This window comes from Neopelma chrysocephalum, unplaced genomic scaffold (assembly GCF_003984885.1).
Source record: "Neopelma chrysocephalum unplaced genomic scaffold, ASM398488v2 Primary Assembly neopelma1_42b, whole genome shotgun sequence".
NCBI classification, from domain to species: domain Eukaryota; kingdom Metazoa; phylum Chordata; class Aves; order Passeriformes; family Pipridae; genus Neopelma; species Neopelma chrysocephalum.
In genome coordinates, this window is record NW_020897701.1 from 7483307 (window position 1) to 7497776 (window position 14470).

Consider the following 14470-nt stretch of genomic DNA (forward strand, 5'->3'; position numbering starts at 1 on the left):
CTGTCAGGAAATGGTTGAAGTCTAAAACATAGATCCTCCTCCCTTTCCTGCCCCCACACCCTCTACTGCCAACTAAATAGGAATTTGGCATTCAAAGCCTTGGATCAACTCCATTAAGAATGAAACCATTATTATGAGATAAGAAAGTCGTATCTAAGAAGGACACCTGCATCAAAAGCATCATCCTTATTTTAAAGGAATAAAGTTCTCAGTGATGCTCAGTCTCATAAGTATTCTATTTTGGGTCACCCAAAGTGATAAGAAAATGGCTACGTTGACATGTTCCTGGGCGTTCAGCAGTTACTGGAATTGGAAGAGTCACACAGGGATTATTTACCTAATGGAGGTACTTCAGACATCTGTAATAAAGAACCAACTATCCATTTACCTTGAGTTGCTGAAAACTGCCAACTGTGGTAACTACTAAGAAATTGCAAGCATTTATCTCTCAAGCTCTGACCTGTAACATGCTTTGGGAAGCATTTGAAGATATCACTAGCCAAAAATACACAGATTTTAAAAACCATTATGGAGTTCAGAACTGAAATGTCTTCTTTCTGACCACAGCCATAGGCAGGCAGGAGCAATTTATTTTCTTACAGGGACAAATGCAAAGTGCTGATGTATTTGTCGCAGGTTTTTTGTTTAGGGGTTGGTTGGAGGATTTTTTGGGTTGGGTTGGGGTTTTGTGTTTTGTTTGGTTTAGGTTTTTTTTTATTTTCCACTATGATCAAAAGATATTTCCTTCGGGTACCAGCATTTTGGTGTTCTAATAAATGAATTAAACTGTCTTTTTTTCTTCCAGAAAGGAAAAAGGTGTGTGTATATAGAGAGAGAGCTACCCCTTTCATAAACAATTGCCAGGAGGTTTTTTGTTAATTACTGCTTGCTTGGAACATTTCTAGATTTGGAGATTTTTCTGGTGATTGAGCGAAAAAAAGCAGAAGCTTATTGCAACAGGTCTGTGTCTGCATTCAGAGGCAAAACCTTAGGGACAGAAGGATAAATGCTTTTAGAAAACAGTCATTAAAGATTTTATTTACTGGGGAGCTGATTTAGAAAGCCTTAGAAAGCTATCATAGTTTAGCAGAAAGACGGGATAAACTGAACTTTTGTGTATGTGTGTCCCAGTTTATCTACAGAAGGGGCTTTTCTGAGGACAAACTAACTAAAGGTTAGGCAGGACACCAAATTTCTTAATATTATGAGGGTAGCTTTATGTCTGGTGTGAGCTTCTAACTGAATTACTTTGTCCTAGAATTTTTCAGTCTGATGATATTAACTCTGCTTTAACAAATGTAAGTTAAACCACTAGATACCAAAGAAAAGTTGGTAAATCACCAATTTAACAATAGTTGGCATGATTAATATTTTCATTGTTGTCCTAGTTTGGAATTTGATAGCTTCTACTGCTAAAGAGTGATTGCTTGGAAAAACGTTTGTGGCCTTTTTTTGTGGGAATCCTGTTGACCTCTTGAATTCTTTAGGGGAAAGAGAAAGCTAATGCTGGCAATCCTTTTCCGTCCTTTCCTTTGCAGGAGAAAAACCGCACTTTTAAAATCTTAGGTTTCACTAGATGGCAGCATCTCAGTGTTTCAACAGGAAATTACGTTTGTATAGAGAAACACAAATACCAACAAGCACAGTAAAAAACCCGTAGAACTTCCTTTTGTACAAAGGTCAGTAAATGTAACGGAGCTGTTTGAGATCTCTTGGCGAGTGACTACATTACTATTTATTTCTAAGTGCTTCATAGAGTCTGTGACAAATGTTGGTAAAACCTGATTGCTGTATTGAAAAATGTATTTATAGTGCATTTTGATTCCAATGTGTTACGGTGATTTGGGGAAGTAATTGAACTGATGACGTGGCTTTTGGAAAGAAAAGAATTTTTCAGTTACATTGCTTCAGGAATCTGATTTGTTGAACCTGTAACCTTCAGAAAAACAGTTTTGCTACAACTTTTATCAGGAAAAACATCTGGCAAAACAATGTCTCTCTGATGCAAATAAGAGAAATTAATAATCTCACTTAAGGCATAGAACACTAAATATGATTTGGTAATCTGAGTCACAGCATGGATTTGAGCTTCTCTAGAATATAGCATTGTCTGCTAACATAAGGAAAATTAAGGTACCTTTATCTTAACTTCCCAGTGAAGAACTTGGTGTGTTTGTTTCATGTGTACATTTAAAGACTTTGTGTTCTTATGACACCTTTCTACATTCATAGCTACATAGACGAAGTTTGCTCAGAGGATTATAAAAATGCAGAAAATTTTACTTATGGGGAACCCAGTTAACAAACTCCCAATACTGCACTCTGACTGGAACACAGTGACCTTACTTTTTAGGCAGTTCTTTGAAACATCCTACTAAATCATTATTTCCTTAAATAACAAAAAAATCCACAGGAGTGAAGTGATAGCATTTGCTTTCACTTGTTTGTCTGCAACTTTGCATGCTTTATTTCTTTAAATCTAACGTAGCATATGAATGTGTGCACTGGGGCAGAATACAGCTGTATTTTGCCTTTTGGCTGCTACACATTGACTAAGGCAGAAACTCCTAAAAGTTCCCTGCCACTTGCCTCAGGCATGCTCAGTGGTTCCCTGAGAATAAGCAATGCCAGAGAGGGGAAACAAGACAGCTTCATTCCCCCCTACCTTCCTGCTTCGTTGGAGCTGGGAATCTGCTGTGCTGAAAGATTCCGAAGACAATTCAGAGCAGATACCAAGACCAGGGTATTGTGTGGAATTTATTGCAATCTAGGAAGTTGAAGTGTTTGTAGTTTGAGAGAAACAGGAGGAAGACCTACTTTCTAAGTACACAATGGGCAGTGGAAACACTAGATTACAAGCTATTGTTATAATGAAGCCTAACTCCTGAGATCAAATGCCTTTTGGGTTTGTTTTTCTTTGAGGTCCTTATATATAATTAATTAAAAAAAAAAGAAGGTCGAGGCAGTCGTGCCCTCAGAACCCTGAGGGTCATGCTGCAGCCAAAAAGGACAATTGTGATGGCAGAGGTACACTCTGGATCACGTCTAGTTTTTGGAATGTACTTGCATCTGATTCCCAGGGGTTGGTGTTGGTTCATGTTTTTGTTAAAGTTTCTGTGACATCTGTCTGCACAGGTGGGCGCCATGGGTCGGCTGGATGGGAAGATCATCCTGCTGTCTGCGGCAGCACAGGGCATTGGGCGAGCAGCTGCTATAGTGAGTTGACAAATGTTTGTTCTCCTGCACCTAAGCAAGGTCTCTAATGCTAGCTTGTCTAAAAACACCTGCACCAAACCTATTCTTGAATTAATAAACCATAGATGAAGCTAGAACTATGCACTGAAAAAATTGGGGAATAACGTATCGAGTATACTGTATCATGCAGGCTTTGTGCTGTTTGAATTTCTGAAAATCTCAGCTCTGAGTGGAGATGTTAAACAAGGATAAGAGCAAGATCTGAGAACAGCTGCAACTGCTTTTTTAACAATATATGGTTGGTAGTTCGATTTTGACTTGTCTGGCATGGGAGACCCTGCCGAAAGCATGTACCATTGCCAGCATAGCTCGCAACCACATAGGGGCACACAGGCTTCTTCCCCACTAAAATGGTTAGGGCAAGCCTTTTACTCCCTACTTTTCTACCCCCGCACCATGTTACCACAGATCTTCCCTCACACTGCTCACCCGCAACACTCCATACAGGACTGCCCCACCCTCTCTCCTGCTGGTCCGGGGACCCCCATGGCCCGTCCAACACCCTTCCTCTCCCCCAAATTGGACTGGCAAACCTCTGTGAGCTCCGAAGTTTTTCCTCTCCTCTCCCACGAGGGCACAATCCCCGCCAGTGGTGAGCTGCTTTATGCTGACAACAATGCCCTCGTCGCCCACACAGAAGTAGCTCTGCAGCGTTTAACATCCTGCTTTGCTGAGGCTGCTGAGCTTTTTGGGTTGGAAGTCAGCTTGAAGAAGACAGAAGTTTTCTATCAGCCTGCACCTCAGGAAGTCTTCCATCATTCCCATATCACCATTGGTGAATCAGAGCTCAAATCAGTCCAGCAGTTTAATTACCTAGGCAGCCTCATCTCCTCGGATGGTAAGATTGACGGAGACATAGACAACAGGTTAGCAAAGGCATATAGAGCTTTTGGAAGGCTCCATAAAAGAGTCTGGCAAAATAAACACCTGAAGAAAAGTACCAAGATCAGTGTTTACAGAGCCATTGTACTGTCCACTCTTTTATATGGGTCCGAATCATGGGTCATCTACCGCCACCACCTACAACTCCTAGAACGTTTCCATCAACGCTGTCTCCGTACAATCCTAAACATTCACTGGTCAGATTATGTGACCAATACATCTGTTCTAGAACAAGCAGCAGTCACAAGTATTGAGGCCATGTTGCTGAGAACACAGCTGTGTTGGGCAGGGCACGTCTCCAGGATGAAAGACCACTGCCTCCCTAAGATCCTGCTTTATGGTGAACTTGCCACCGGCTGCCGCAAGGGAGGAGCCCTGAAGAGGAGATACAAGGACTCCCTGAAACAACATCTCAGCCTTGGCCACATCGATCTTCACCACTGGTGTACTCTGGCCTCCAATCGGGAGGTCTGGAGACACACTATCTATAACGCTGCTGATACTTTTGAGAACACACGCAGGATCACTCTTGAAGAGACAAGACAACGCAGAAAGAATCGTATCCTGCTGATACCATCCAAGGAGTCTTTCTGCTGTGCCTTTTGCAACTGGACTTGTCTATCTCACATTGGCCTCTTTGGCCACCAGCGTGCTTGTAGCAAATGTGGGTAGAGTCCTTCCCAAATCTTCATTCGCAAAGCCTAGCCATGATGATGATGGTTGGTACTGTCTGTACCTTTAATCCAATATCTCTGCTGCTTTGTTCTGGACGATAGAATGAATATTTCCCGGTCTAAAGCTGAATACTGTGAAGATCCCCTATTGTAAAGCCCAGACATTTTATCTATATTCAGAGTTGACATAACCAAGTCTACATGATACTAACAAGAACAAAGCTACAACAATGTTCACAATGAGCAACTGTAAGAAACCCTTTACAAATCTTGTTTGATTACAGTTAAACAAAATTCAATAGATACAGTAGCTTCCCACTTAGCTTGTAATTCTTTTGACCAGTTCTCCTGCTTACTTCCCTTTAACATAGCAAATAAAAAAAACAGTAAAGTTATTTCAGTATCTCTGTAATGTAATCAACAATCCAGGAAAGCCTCCTGGATTTTTGTAAGTAGGATTTTTGCCAGACTAGTTAGTTTCTCGTGCATATGGTTAGAAGACGACTACTGATCTTTGCTCTTACATAAATAGCTCAGTCAAGGAGTAGGTAATCTTCCTGATAATTTCACTTTGTAAATACCCAACAAGCCATGGAAGGCTGGTATGTTTAATGCCACTATCCTCTTAAGCTACACTTGAGACTTATTTTTAAGAATTAGGGGCTACAGTCCAAGATGTTAGCATACTTCTGACACGGAGGTTACTTTGATAGCTGTTGATTTGCCAGTAATCGCAATACAAAGAAAGTAGGTTTTGAGGGGACCATCAAGAATGAAGGAATATCTCTGGTTAAGTATCAAAGAAAAGTCATGCTGCTTTTAATATTGCTCTATTCCAATGATTTGGATGCAAAAGATTTTGTTAAAGTTTAAATACTACCATTCCATTTTTATGTCTTCTGCCTTTAACTGTCAAATCCCATAACTTCATTTAAATCCAGCAATACAGACAATTCTAGCCCTACATTCATAATGTGCTTACTAGGGCAGCTAATAAGGGCAAAAATAATATCAGTTGTCTTAGTCTCGTTACTGTTCTTACACTTCATTTATGGATTCCTTACTGTAAGGAAAAGATCTTAAGTCTGTCTTATATCACACACAGTTACTCAATTGTCTGCGGGATGTGTAGTAATTCATGTCCAGTACTCCCTGACTTCTTGTGCCCATCATGAAAAGTGTAAGATCAGCTGCCTTTGGCCAACTTTTAAGCCAAAAAGGACCTGAGAAGAAAACAGATTTTATTTATGATAAGATCTTGAATATTTAAATATAAACTGCTTTTCTTGTATTCTTCAGGCCTTTGCTAAAGAAGGAGCCAAAGTCATTGCTACCGACATCAATGAGTCCAAGCTGAAAGAACTGGAGAAATATCCAGGTAAATGTAGGCATTAGTTCAGCTCTTCCAAGTTTTGTTGTAGGCTGTCTGAAATGTAATTTGAGGACAGGAAAACTTTAAAAGGCCAGAAAAAAATGGAAAATATCCAAACTAATTCTTTACATGTTGGCATTGCTTTATTCTGTGGTGTAAAATGGCAGAGATTTAGCATGTAAAATTTTGCAACATCAGCATATCAGACAGACTATTATTCCAGGCATATGGAATAACTTTGGGTTTCTTGTGTCACAGAAGTTGATATTTGTTTCCCAGAATGGCACCCATTTCAGTTACCTTTTGGTATCACTAGGCTGATTGTCAAGTGCATCACTCTGGAAGGCATGGAATGCTTTTCTCTGATCACTAGAACATCCAGCTATACAAGAAGGTAGATTTAGTGCCTTGCATTTCCATGGTCCATGCTTAGCTATCCTTTTAATGCGTTCCTCGCTGTCTTGTAGAATTAGTACGTCTTGAGAAGCTCACTCTACCAATAGTAGATACACTTATTCTCTTTGTACAAATGTTCAGGTCTGAAGGTTGCTTTCCTACTGATACCACGGGAACATGCTTCAAGAGCAGGTTTTGCATAGCTGTATTTCTAATCATAAGTCACAAAAGTGGGACATTACATTAAAAAATATTTTTTCCATAATGACATAAAAAATAAGACTTAAATATATTTTACAACTGAAAATGCTTCCAACTTAGTTTGACAGAAGAAAGTAGATTTAATGAATTCTTATTACAGGGTGACAGTAAAATACACAAAACCTCTTTTCTCCGGTACAGCTTTTAGTGTGGACGTCCATCTGGAATTAACCATAAGCAATCACATTGTAATTCTTTTGGAACTTTAGGGCTTTCCAGGTTCTTTCTCAGGGTGTTTGGGAAAGTGTTACATTCTCTCCCTCTGCTAGTATGTTCACAAAGAAAGAAGTAATTTTCCTTAGAGCCATTTCCATCCTTTAGACACATGATTAGTCAATCCGTAATTCATCAAGACTTGGCATGTTGTGGTCTTTGAATTTTATCTGGGAGAGGTAATTCCAGTGTGATTCAGCCTGTAGTCTGATTGCATCATTATACACAAATCTCTTAAAAAATGTCCACATCATTTAACGCATATAAAGCTTGTTCATGGACTTGTCAGTTTGGCTTCAAAAGAAACAGGTTTTTATCCATTTCAAATCAAATTCGCCCTTAATTTAGACAACACTCAGATGCTTTACAGACAACTTTACAGTATTTTATAGAATCATGTATGTTGGATGAGACTTCTGGAGGCCATGTAGTCCCATTTGCTGCTCAAAGGGGCTCTGGCTAGAGCTCAGGGCTGTGTTGAATCAAGTCCTGAACATCTCCAAGGATGGAATTCCCTCATAAACCTCTGTAGGGCCTTGTTGCAGTGTGACTGCCCTCATGATTTTAAAATAATAATGATTTATGCAAAATCATTTTTCCTCATTAATTGAATTATATAAAGCTCATTCATAATATCGTCAACTACACATGGGAAGATGGCATATAATGTGATTGTGAGTGTATGTGACACGTGTAACTAGTTTCAAATAATTATTGTCCTATGCCACTGACTACAGAAGCTCATTATGATTATATAGGTTCTGTAATTCTACCATTTGGAAGTACAGTGGAATTCAAATTTATTAGGAGTGCTTTCATGGTAAATTATGCTAGCTCATCTGCTTGTGAGATGCTGTATGGCAATCAAAACAGTTGATCTTCTTAATTCCCTCCTGAAATTTTAAATAGCATGACATGCTGTCTATTGCTGTCTCAGTTTAATCATTGCACTAACTTGATGATCAAGTGTAGTTCTCACTGAATTGAATTGTAAGTGGAATTCTCAGCACTTCAGAAAAATCATCTGCTGATCCTTAGTCAAGTGCATTGAAGCAAATACACTGTTTTTTCTAGGCATTCAAATACGGGTTCTGGATGTTACCAAAAAGGAGCAGATAGAAAATCTGGCCAAGGAGCTCGAAAAGATTGACGTCCTCTGTAATATTGCAGGGTAATCAGCTTCTTTTTGATACTACTCTTTTTCCAGTTTTCACTGTCCTCCAGAAGTACTTTCTGTTATTTCAATGCATTTTATTTCTTTCAATTTAATGGATTTTGTAACTTTAATACAAACTTTAATGTGTTTTCATCAAAACAGAACTTTTTGTGTGCAGCCACATTACCCAGGACAAGATAGAATGGCTCTTGAACTTGCATTTTGCCCACTCTGTGGGTACCCTATACTGATGGCTTTGGCCCTCTTAGCACAACAGTGAGCAAAGTTGATGGTTTGCCAGTGCTGTACTTATTTTTTTCTATTGCCAAGTATTTCATTGCACATATTGAGTCTGCCTTGTGTCCTTGATACTCATCACAAGAAATACACTGTTACTTGCATTCTTTTAAAGAGCTCTTGTCCCTCCTTTTCAAGGTTGAAAGAGTTAACTACTGCAAAATAGTGATGGAGAAACACGCATATAAAGCCATAGAAACATGAACTAGAGACAGTAATCTACTTATGCACTTATTCTAGGTTTGTTCATCATGGAACCATTCTGGAGTGTGAGGAGCAAGACTGGAACTTCACAATGAACCTCAATGTTCGCAGCATGTATTTAATGATCAAGACATTCCTTCCGAAGGTAAGGCTTGATTGCCTATGACTTCTAGTCTCTTCTGCACTACGTTTAAAGTGTGAGAAATCTAAGTTAGCCACTCTGGCAACATGGGATTTGAGATAAAAATGCAAGGATGCAGCTTTGGACAGGGAAGCCCTTAGATTACAGTGATCCTACTGTAAAGCATTCTCTGCATTGTGTAATCTTTTAAGTAGACAATTTATCTAAAGGATCTGGTAGAGAAGATTAATTCAGGGGTTTTCCCTATGTAATCTGTAACTAAAATCCTTCAAATGCTGAGCAGTGGGGCGCCATTGCAATACAGTGCTACCATATTATACTACAGCACACAACTGCACAATACCACTGCTACAAAATATTTCTAAATAATGTATATTACCATTAATTTTATGGAACTCTGGAAACTATCTGGAAGCAATTCAGTGACACTGATGATAACATGCTGCTTATAGCAGAACAACAATTTGATTAATCTAGCAGTTTAAGGATGCTTGTTTTTGACATAATAACTAGGTTTGGGTCTACAAAAACCTGTAGACTGAATAAGGTGTTTGTATTCCTGTAAATGCAAAGGCCAAATGTGGAAGGTGTGACCATGACTGGATGATAACTACTTTTTTCAGTATTGTTCTAGTCCTTTTTGTTTGGTTGGTTTGTTTGGTGGTGGGTTTTTTTTTTCTTAGCTGAACTTAATTTTCAAAGTAGGTTTCATTTTTTTCTAACAATTTCATGCATATCAGGTTTTAGGATGCCTAGAAAAGGTTACAACTTAAAGAAATTTAGCTACAATTCAAAGGTGCAAGAGTATTGTGTTTTAATCTTCTCCAAAACAAAAAGGGTTTGAATGGGATCAGTGAATTACTGCATTGGTAGATGGCATGAGCAGATGTCTGTGTAGGGTAACTTACTGTGGTGACAAGAGGGCCGTGATTCAGAGGTGGCTATGTAGGAAAAAGTCCTTTCCTGGCATAGTCTCCAATCCTGACATTACTTAAGAGAATTCGAGTGAGAACTTCAAGCTCTGCTTTACTGCTTCAGTCAATGGCACTTATCCATGACAGCTAAGCTTTGTTACCCTGAGTATCAATTGCACATAAGGCTGTTCTGTGAGTTGATGTGGGCTATTTTACTGAACCTGCAGATAACAAAACAGTTTGCATTTGAATGACATAAGTACTCTTTTGCAGATGCTTAAACAGAAATCTGGGAATATTATAAATATGTCTTCTGTGGCATCCAGCATCAAAGGTCAGTAGCTTGCCAGAGTTTCTTATATAAAACTTTAAAATGATGGGCATGCAAAGTATACATAGCACAACTTCAAAGTTCTTTCTAAATCCTGTGGAGGGATGCATTTAGAAAAATAGAAGAATAGAAAAATCAACTCATATACATGAAAAGAAACAGATGGAAAATTGCAGAAATGTCAAGATTCTTACCTCTGAGGTTTTTCAATATTTTGTAGCATCCTTTTTACAAGTTTTTATTAATTAAAAAGGAATTACTTCCAGTGATACCTTGCTATATACATTCTTCAGAAAAACAATGAAGAAATAACAATTACATAAGTGCTGTAGTTATGCTTCCCAAGGAAGCCTGGTGGTGACTAACAGATGGGTTTCTGCTGCTGCTAAATCTTTGTGGCTTTGTTACCTTTTCTAGACTACTCCCCAAACTTATACTATTGAAAGATTGTGTGCTTTCCTCTGGTGTATGCCTGAGTAGAATTGTGGCAGTCAGCATTCTAGCTAGCCTGCCCTTATGGAGAGGATACAGGTGCTCCAGCAAATTCTGGAGTCCAGAAGCAGGTGCCTTTTGAACAAACCTGTCTTTTTTTTTTTTTAACCATCTTTCTGTGCTGCCTCAACACGGACCTTCTGTTAGGAGTTGTGAACAGGTGTGTATATAGTACTTCAAAGGCAGCAGTTATTGGGCTAACAAAGTCTGTGGCTGCTGATTTTATTGAACAAGGCATCAGATGCAACTGCATATGTCCTGGTAAGTGTTCTTACGTTATTCTGTAAACTAGAAGCAGATACTAGAAGACCAGATTTAGTTTGGCATTATTAACAAAGAATAGACTTGCCAGTGGCAACTAAATTTACCAGCAGTCTAAAAGAACAGGACATGCCTGAAAGATTTCTGAGATTTAATATAGAAGTAACCACAGTTACTTCTGTGGTTAAGCTGTATATTTAGTCTGTTAACCCAGTATATGCACTTTATATATGTCACACAGTATTTGAATGTTTGTTTTCAAAGATACAGTCTAGGAAGTCAGGAGCAGGCAAGGGCTAGCTAATGGTCTGGCCCATGTTTAACCATCAGAAAACTATTGAATCTTATTCTCAAAACTCTTGTCTTCTATTGAAATTTAGAATCCTGTGCTATATTGGTAGCTCTGCAGTCTTTCTCCTGAATTATATTATGAAGTTACACATAAGCATTATGACATAAAAATAGAACAAATAAACTGCATTTTTTTTGTCATGATTGCTGATGTAGTTGATTTTTAAAACCGAATTTAAAATTTTGCTTAGGAACTGTTGACACACCATCTTTACAGGAGAGAATCAAAGCCCGGCCTAACCCAGAACAGGTGAGAAAGCAATTTATTAGCTTGATCCTGTGCACACATATGTTTAACTCTCTTTAAAAAAAAAATTAATATATAGTGGCACTTCTGTCCATATTCAAGAATGTCCCTGATTTCAGAGTACCATGGATAACTTCACAGTAGTGTCTCCTTTGATAATGTGGTCAGCTTCTACTCCACAGTCTTAAAATGACTCAGAAGGATACTATTGCTTAGTGAATACAGACAGTCTGTCATCCTTGGAAGCAATTGTAACTGGTGATTACAGTATCCAATGCAAAAGTAGAGGACATTTTCTACTGTGGCACGTGGCAGCCACAAACCAGTGCAAAACCATGCTAGAAAGGGCATTCTGGCCTATGCATTTCAACGTTATTTGGGATGCTTAACTGTACTGACTAGATAACTGTAAGCTCTCATTTGAAGCACCTGGAATATCTACCACCAAAGGAAGAAGAATTTATGTTGCCTTTATTCTAGAAGGAGAGATTTAGGTGCTGTCTAAAAGTCTCATACTTTTTTTCAACCTGAAATTCACATCACTGTTCATCTTATATTTTTCTAGCATAAGTTCCCTACTTGGTGCACAAAAGAAAGTTATGACTAGAGGACTACTTCCAATATTGCCTTGTACATGTCAACAGATTAAAATAATTGCTTTTTTATTTTTGATATACCAAATGCTCTTGTATATCCAGGCACTGAAAGACTTTCTAGCCAGACAGAAGACTGGTAGGATGGCTACTGCTGAAGAAGTGGCCCATCTCTTTGTGTACCTGGCTTCTGATGAAGTAAGTATAGAACAACAAAATGTCCTGTCAGAGCATCCTCATACTACTTTGCTGCCTCACAGTACAGAGTATTTGTTCCAGAATGATTTATATTGTCTTTGAGCTGGATTATTAGAAAAGTAAAAAAATGTGACCATCTTTTACTGAGTTCAACCTGCAATACAAAAAGTACTCTGAATGTTGACAGGGATTGCAAGGCATTAGGCCTGGTGGTTTCATGTCATCGGAGCAAATTGACTGACCCCAGATGATCTTGAATGGTAGGACAAATGGGCTTGTTTTCTTTTTCCAAGCTTGCACCATGGCTAGATTATGTTCTAAGGAGGTAGAATTAGTAGTCATCATCTACCTTTGCTATTCAAGGGCAAAATATTTGTATAGAACTGCTGGAGATTTTGGCTAATGCTCAGAGTGAATCTGCCCTTTCAGCATAAGGAATACAATAGACCCACTGAGGTTGTTATACACCAAACTCTTGATGACCACTGCAAATACCACCAACACTAATGAGCAGACAGCAACGTTATTCCATCTGCTATAAATTTACTACATCTCAAAAACTGGACTGGATTCCTCTGGACTTGTCCAACAGTCCTAATGTGCATGTCAAAATACTTTAATGGATTTAATTCAGTCCTAATGTTGCTATCTACCAGTAATCTGTCTCTCAATTTCATCTTGGTTTTAGTATTTTTTTAACACTACTAATTTTTTCCAATCTGCTTACAGGGTTTTCAACCATGTGTAGACAGAATTCTAGCTTTTCAATAAATTCAGTATGCTTCACTACTGGCATAGAGAAGAATGGCAACAGCTCAGTTGCTTACCACACTCTCTGCATGATCTAAATTTTCAGTTAGGTCTCCTCATAATTATTGCCTGACCTGGTCAGATTCTGCTCATCTGAACAGAGCTAATAACAACGTAGTGTGAGGCATTTATTCCTATAGGTAAGATATCTGAAGTCTAGCTTATGTGAATTTGTACACTCAGGATGCATTCTCATCTTAATGCCTCTAATAATACTTTTGTAATACTCCCCTGAGTTAACTGAAAGGCTTCAATTTCAAAGTTTATATTGAGATATTTTATTATTTATTCAGGCATTTTTGTAAAACAAAAAAAAATATTTGTACAAAAAGAAAGCAGATTTTTGAATTTAAAGAAGTAGAGTTTCCCTGTAATTAACAGCCATGAAAAATCAGTTCCAATCATTGTTCTTTTTATGTCATTTCAGTCTGCCTATGTGACTGGCAATGAACTAATCATCGATGGAGGATGGAGCTTGTGATTGACCCTCCCTGCAAATGGAAACTTATACCATGAAAGGCAAAAAGTGAGGATAGTGTTTCTTGCAAAGATTTAGATCACGCACACGATATCTTTCCAAACAAATTTGCTGCATTTTTACTGCTATTTGCTGCATTTTTACTCTTTCTAGATTGATCTTACTGAGTCACTTTTCCCTAAACAGTGAAACACTGGAGTAAAATGTACTTCATGTGGCTTCAGTTTATGGCAGTTCCAAAAACATGAAAGAACGGCACTTTAATGTTTAGGATTTCAAAGGGCCAAAAATATTATTCAAGGTACAAAGTCTGAGTTGTGTTTTAAGCAAATCTGAGTGAGAGGAATCAAATACTATCTTCATTCTCATCTTACAAAGTATTTGGAAATTAAACATTCACATTTAGATTTTCTACTAGCATTGACAGACTATCCAGATAAAATGGAGCAACAACTATTAAATCAGCCAAATGGATCCTGAACTAAGTATGGTTTAAACAGAATAAAACAGAAATAATAATAAATTTGAAGATCTGAATGTTTGAATCATTTTTTTACTGGTACCAAATGTTTCTATAATAAGAAAACGTACTAGTTGCAAACTGTAGTTGAAAGCACATACTGCTTTGCAAGTTATGAAGTAAGTAGTTTTCTGCTCTGTACTATCATTAACAAAATATTTTAGAACTCTAATAGCTGTAGAAAAACAGTCTGAATTGTTGAAAAGAATGTTCCAAGCCTGACAACACTTATAGATCCAAAGTCAGAGCTGCAAGATAGTCAAACGTAGATATGTGGTGTACGAGCACATGAAACTTCCTGCACACACATCAAAGAGCCAGTGTACTTGCACAGCTGTTTTGTGAAACTGCAATGTCCATTTTCCAGATCTTGGGCAAATTGGGCTGCTGAAATCTGGAAAAGCAGTAATCCAAAAGGCAGGG

General features: G+C 38.2%; 1 protein-coding gene across 3 annotated transcripts; it reads left to right on the plus strand.

Moving 5' to 3' along the window:
* Positions 1–1593: 1593 nt before the first annotated feature.
* Positions 1594–14064, plus strand: BDH2 (3-hydroxybutyrate dehydrogenase 2). 3 transcript variants are annotated; one of them, XM_027677123.1, is made up of 11 exons: positions 1594–1715; positions 2595–2743; positions 3136–3216; positions 6111–6189; positions 8128–8224; positions 8747–8855; positions 10040–10100; positions 10737–10850; positions 11393–11451; positions 12147–12239; positions 13477–14064. In XM_027677123.1, the coding sequence occupies exons 2-11, from the start codon at positions 2597–2599 to the stop codon at positions 13528–13530; spliced, it is 894 nt and encodes a 297-aa protein (XP_027532924.1). In that variant the 5' UTR covers positions 1594–1715; positions 2595–2596; the 3' UTR covers positions 13531–14064. The 3 variants fall into 3 exon arrangements, with proteins under 3 accessions (XP_027532924.1, XP_027532925.1, XP_027532926.1); XM_027677124.1 differs by lacking the exon at positions 2595–2743 and having other exon boundaries at positions 1619–1715; XM_027677125.1 differs by lacking the exon at positions 2595–2743 and having other exon boundaries at positions 1658–1679.
* Positions 14065–14470: the final 406 nt, after the last annotated feature.

Bases quoted from the DNA above. Each gene is read 5' to 3' on its own strand.
- BDH2 (XM_027677123.1), top strand. From the start codon at position 2,597: ATGCTCAGTGGTTCCCTGAGAATAAGCAATGCCAGAGAGGGGAAACAA. The intron at 6,190-8,127 runs GTAAATGTAGGC...TGTTTTTTCTAG, and splicing joins AGAACTGGAGAAATATCCAG to GCATTCAAATACGGGTTCTG. The intron at 8,856-10,039 runs GTAAGGCTTGAT...ACTCTTTTGCAG, and splicing joins TCAAGACATTCCTTCCGAAG to ATGCTTAAACAGAAATCTGG.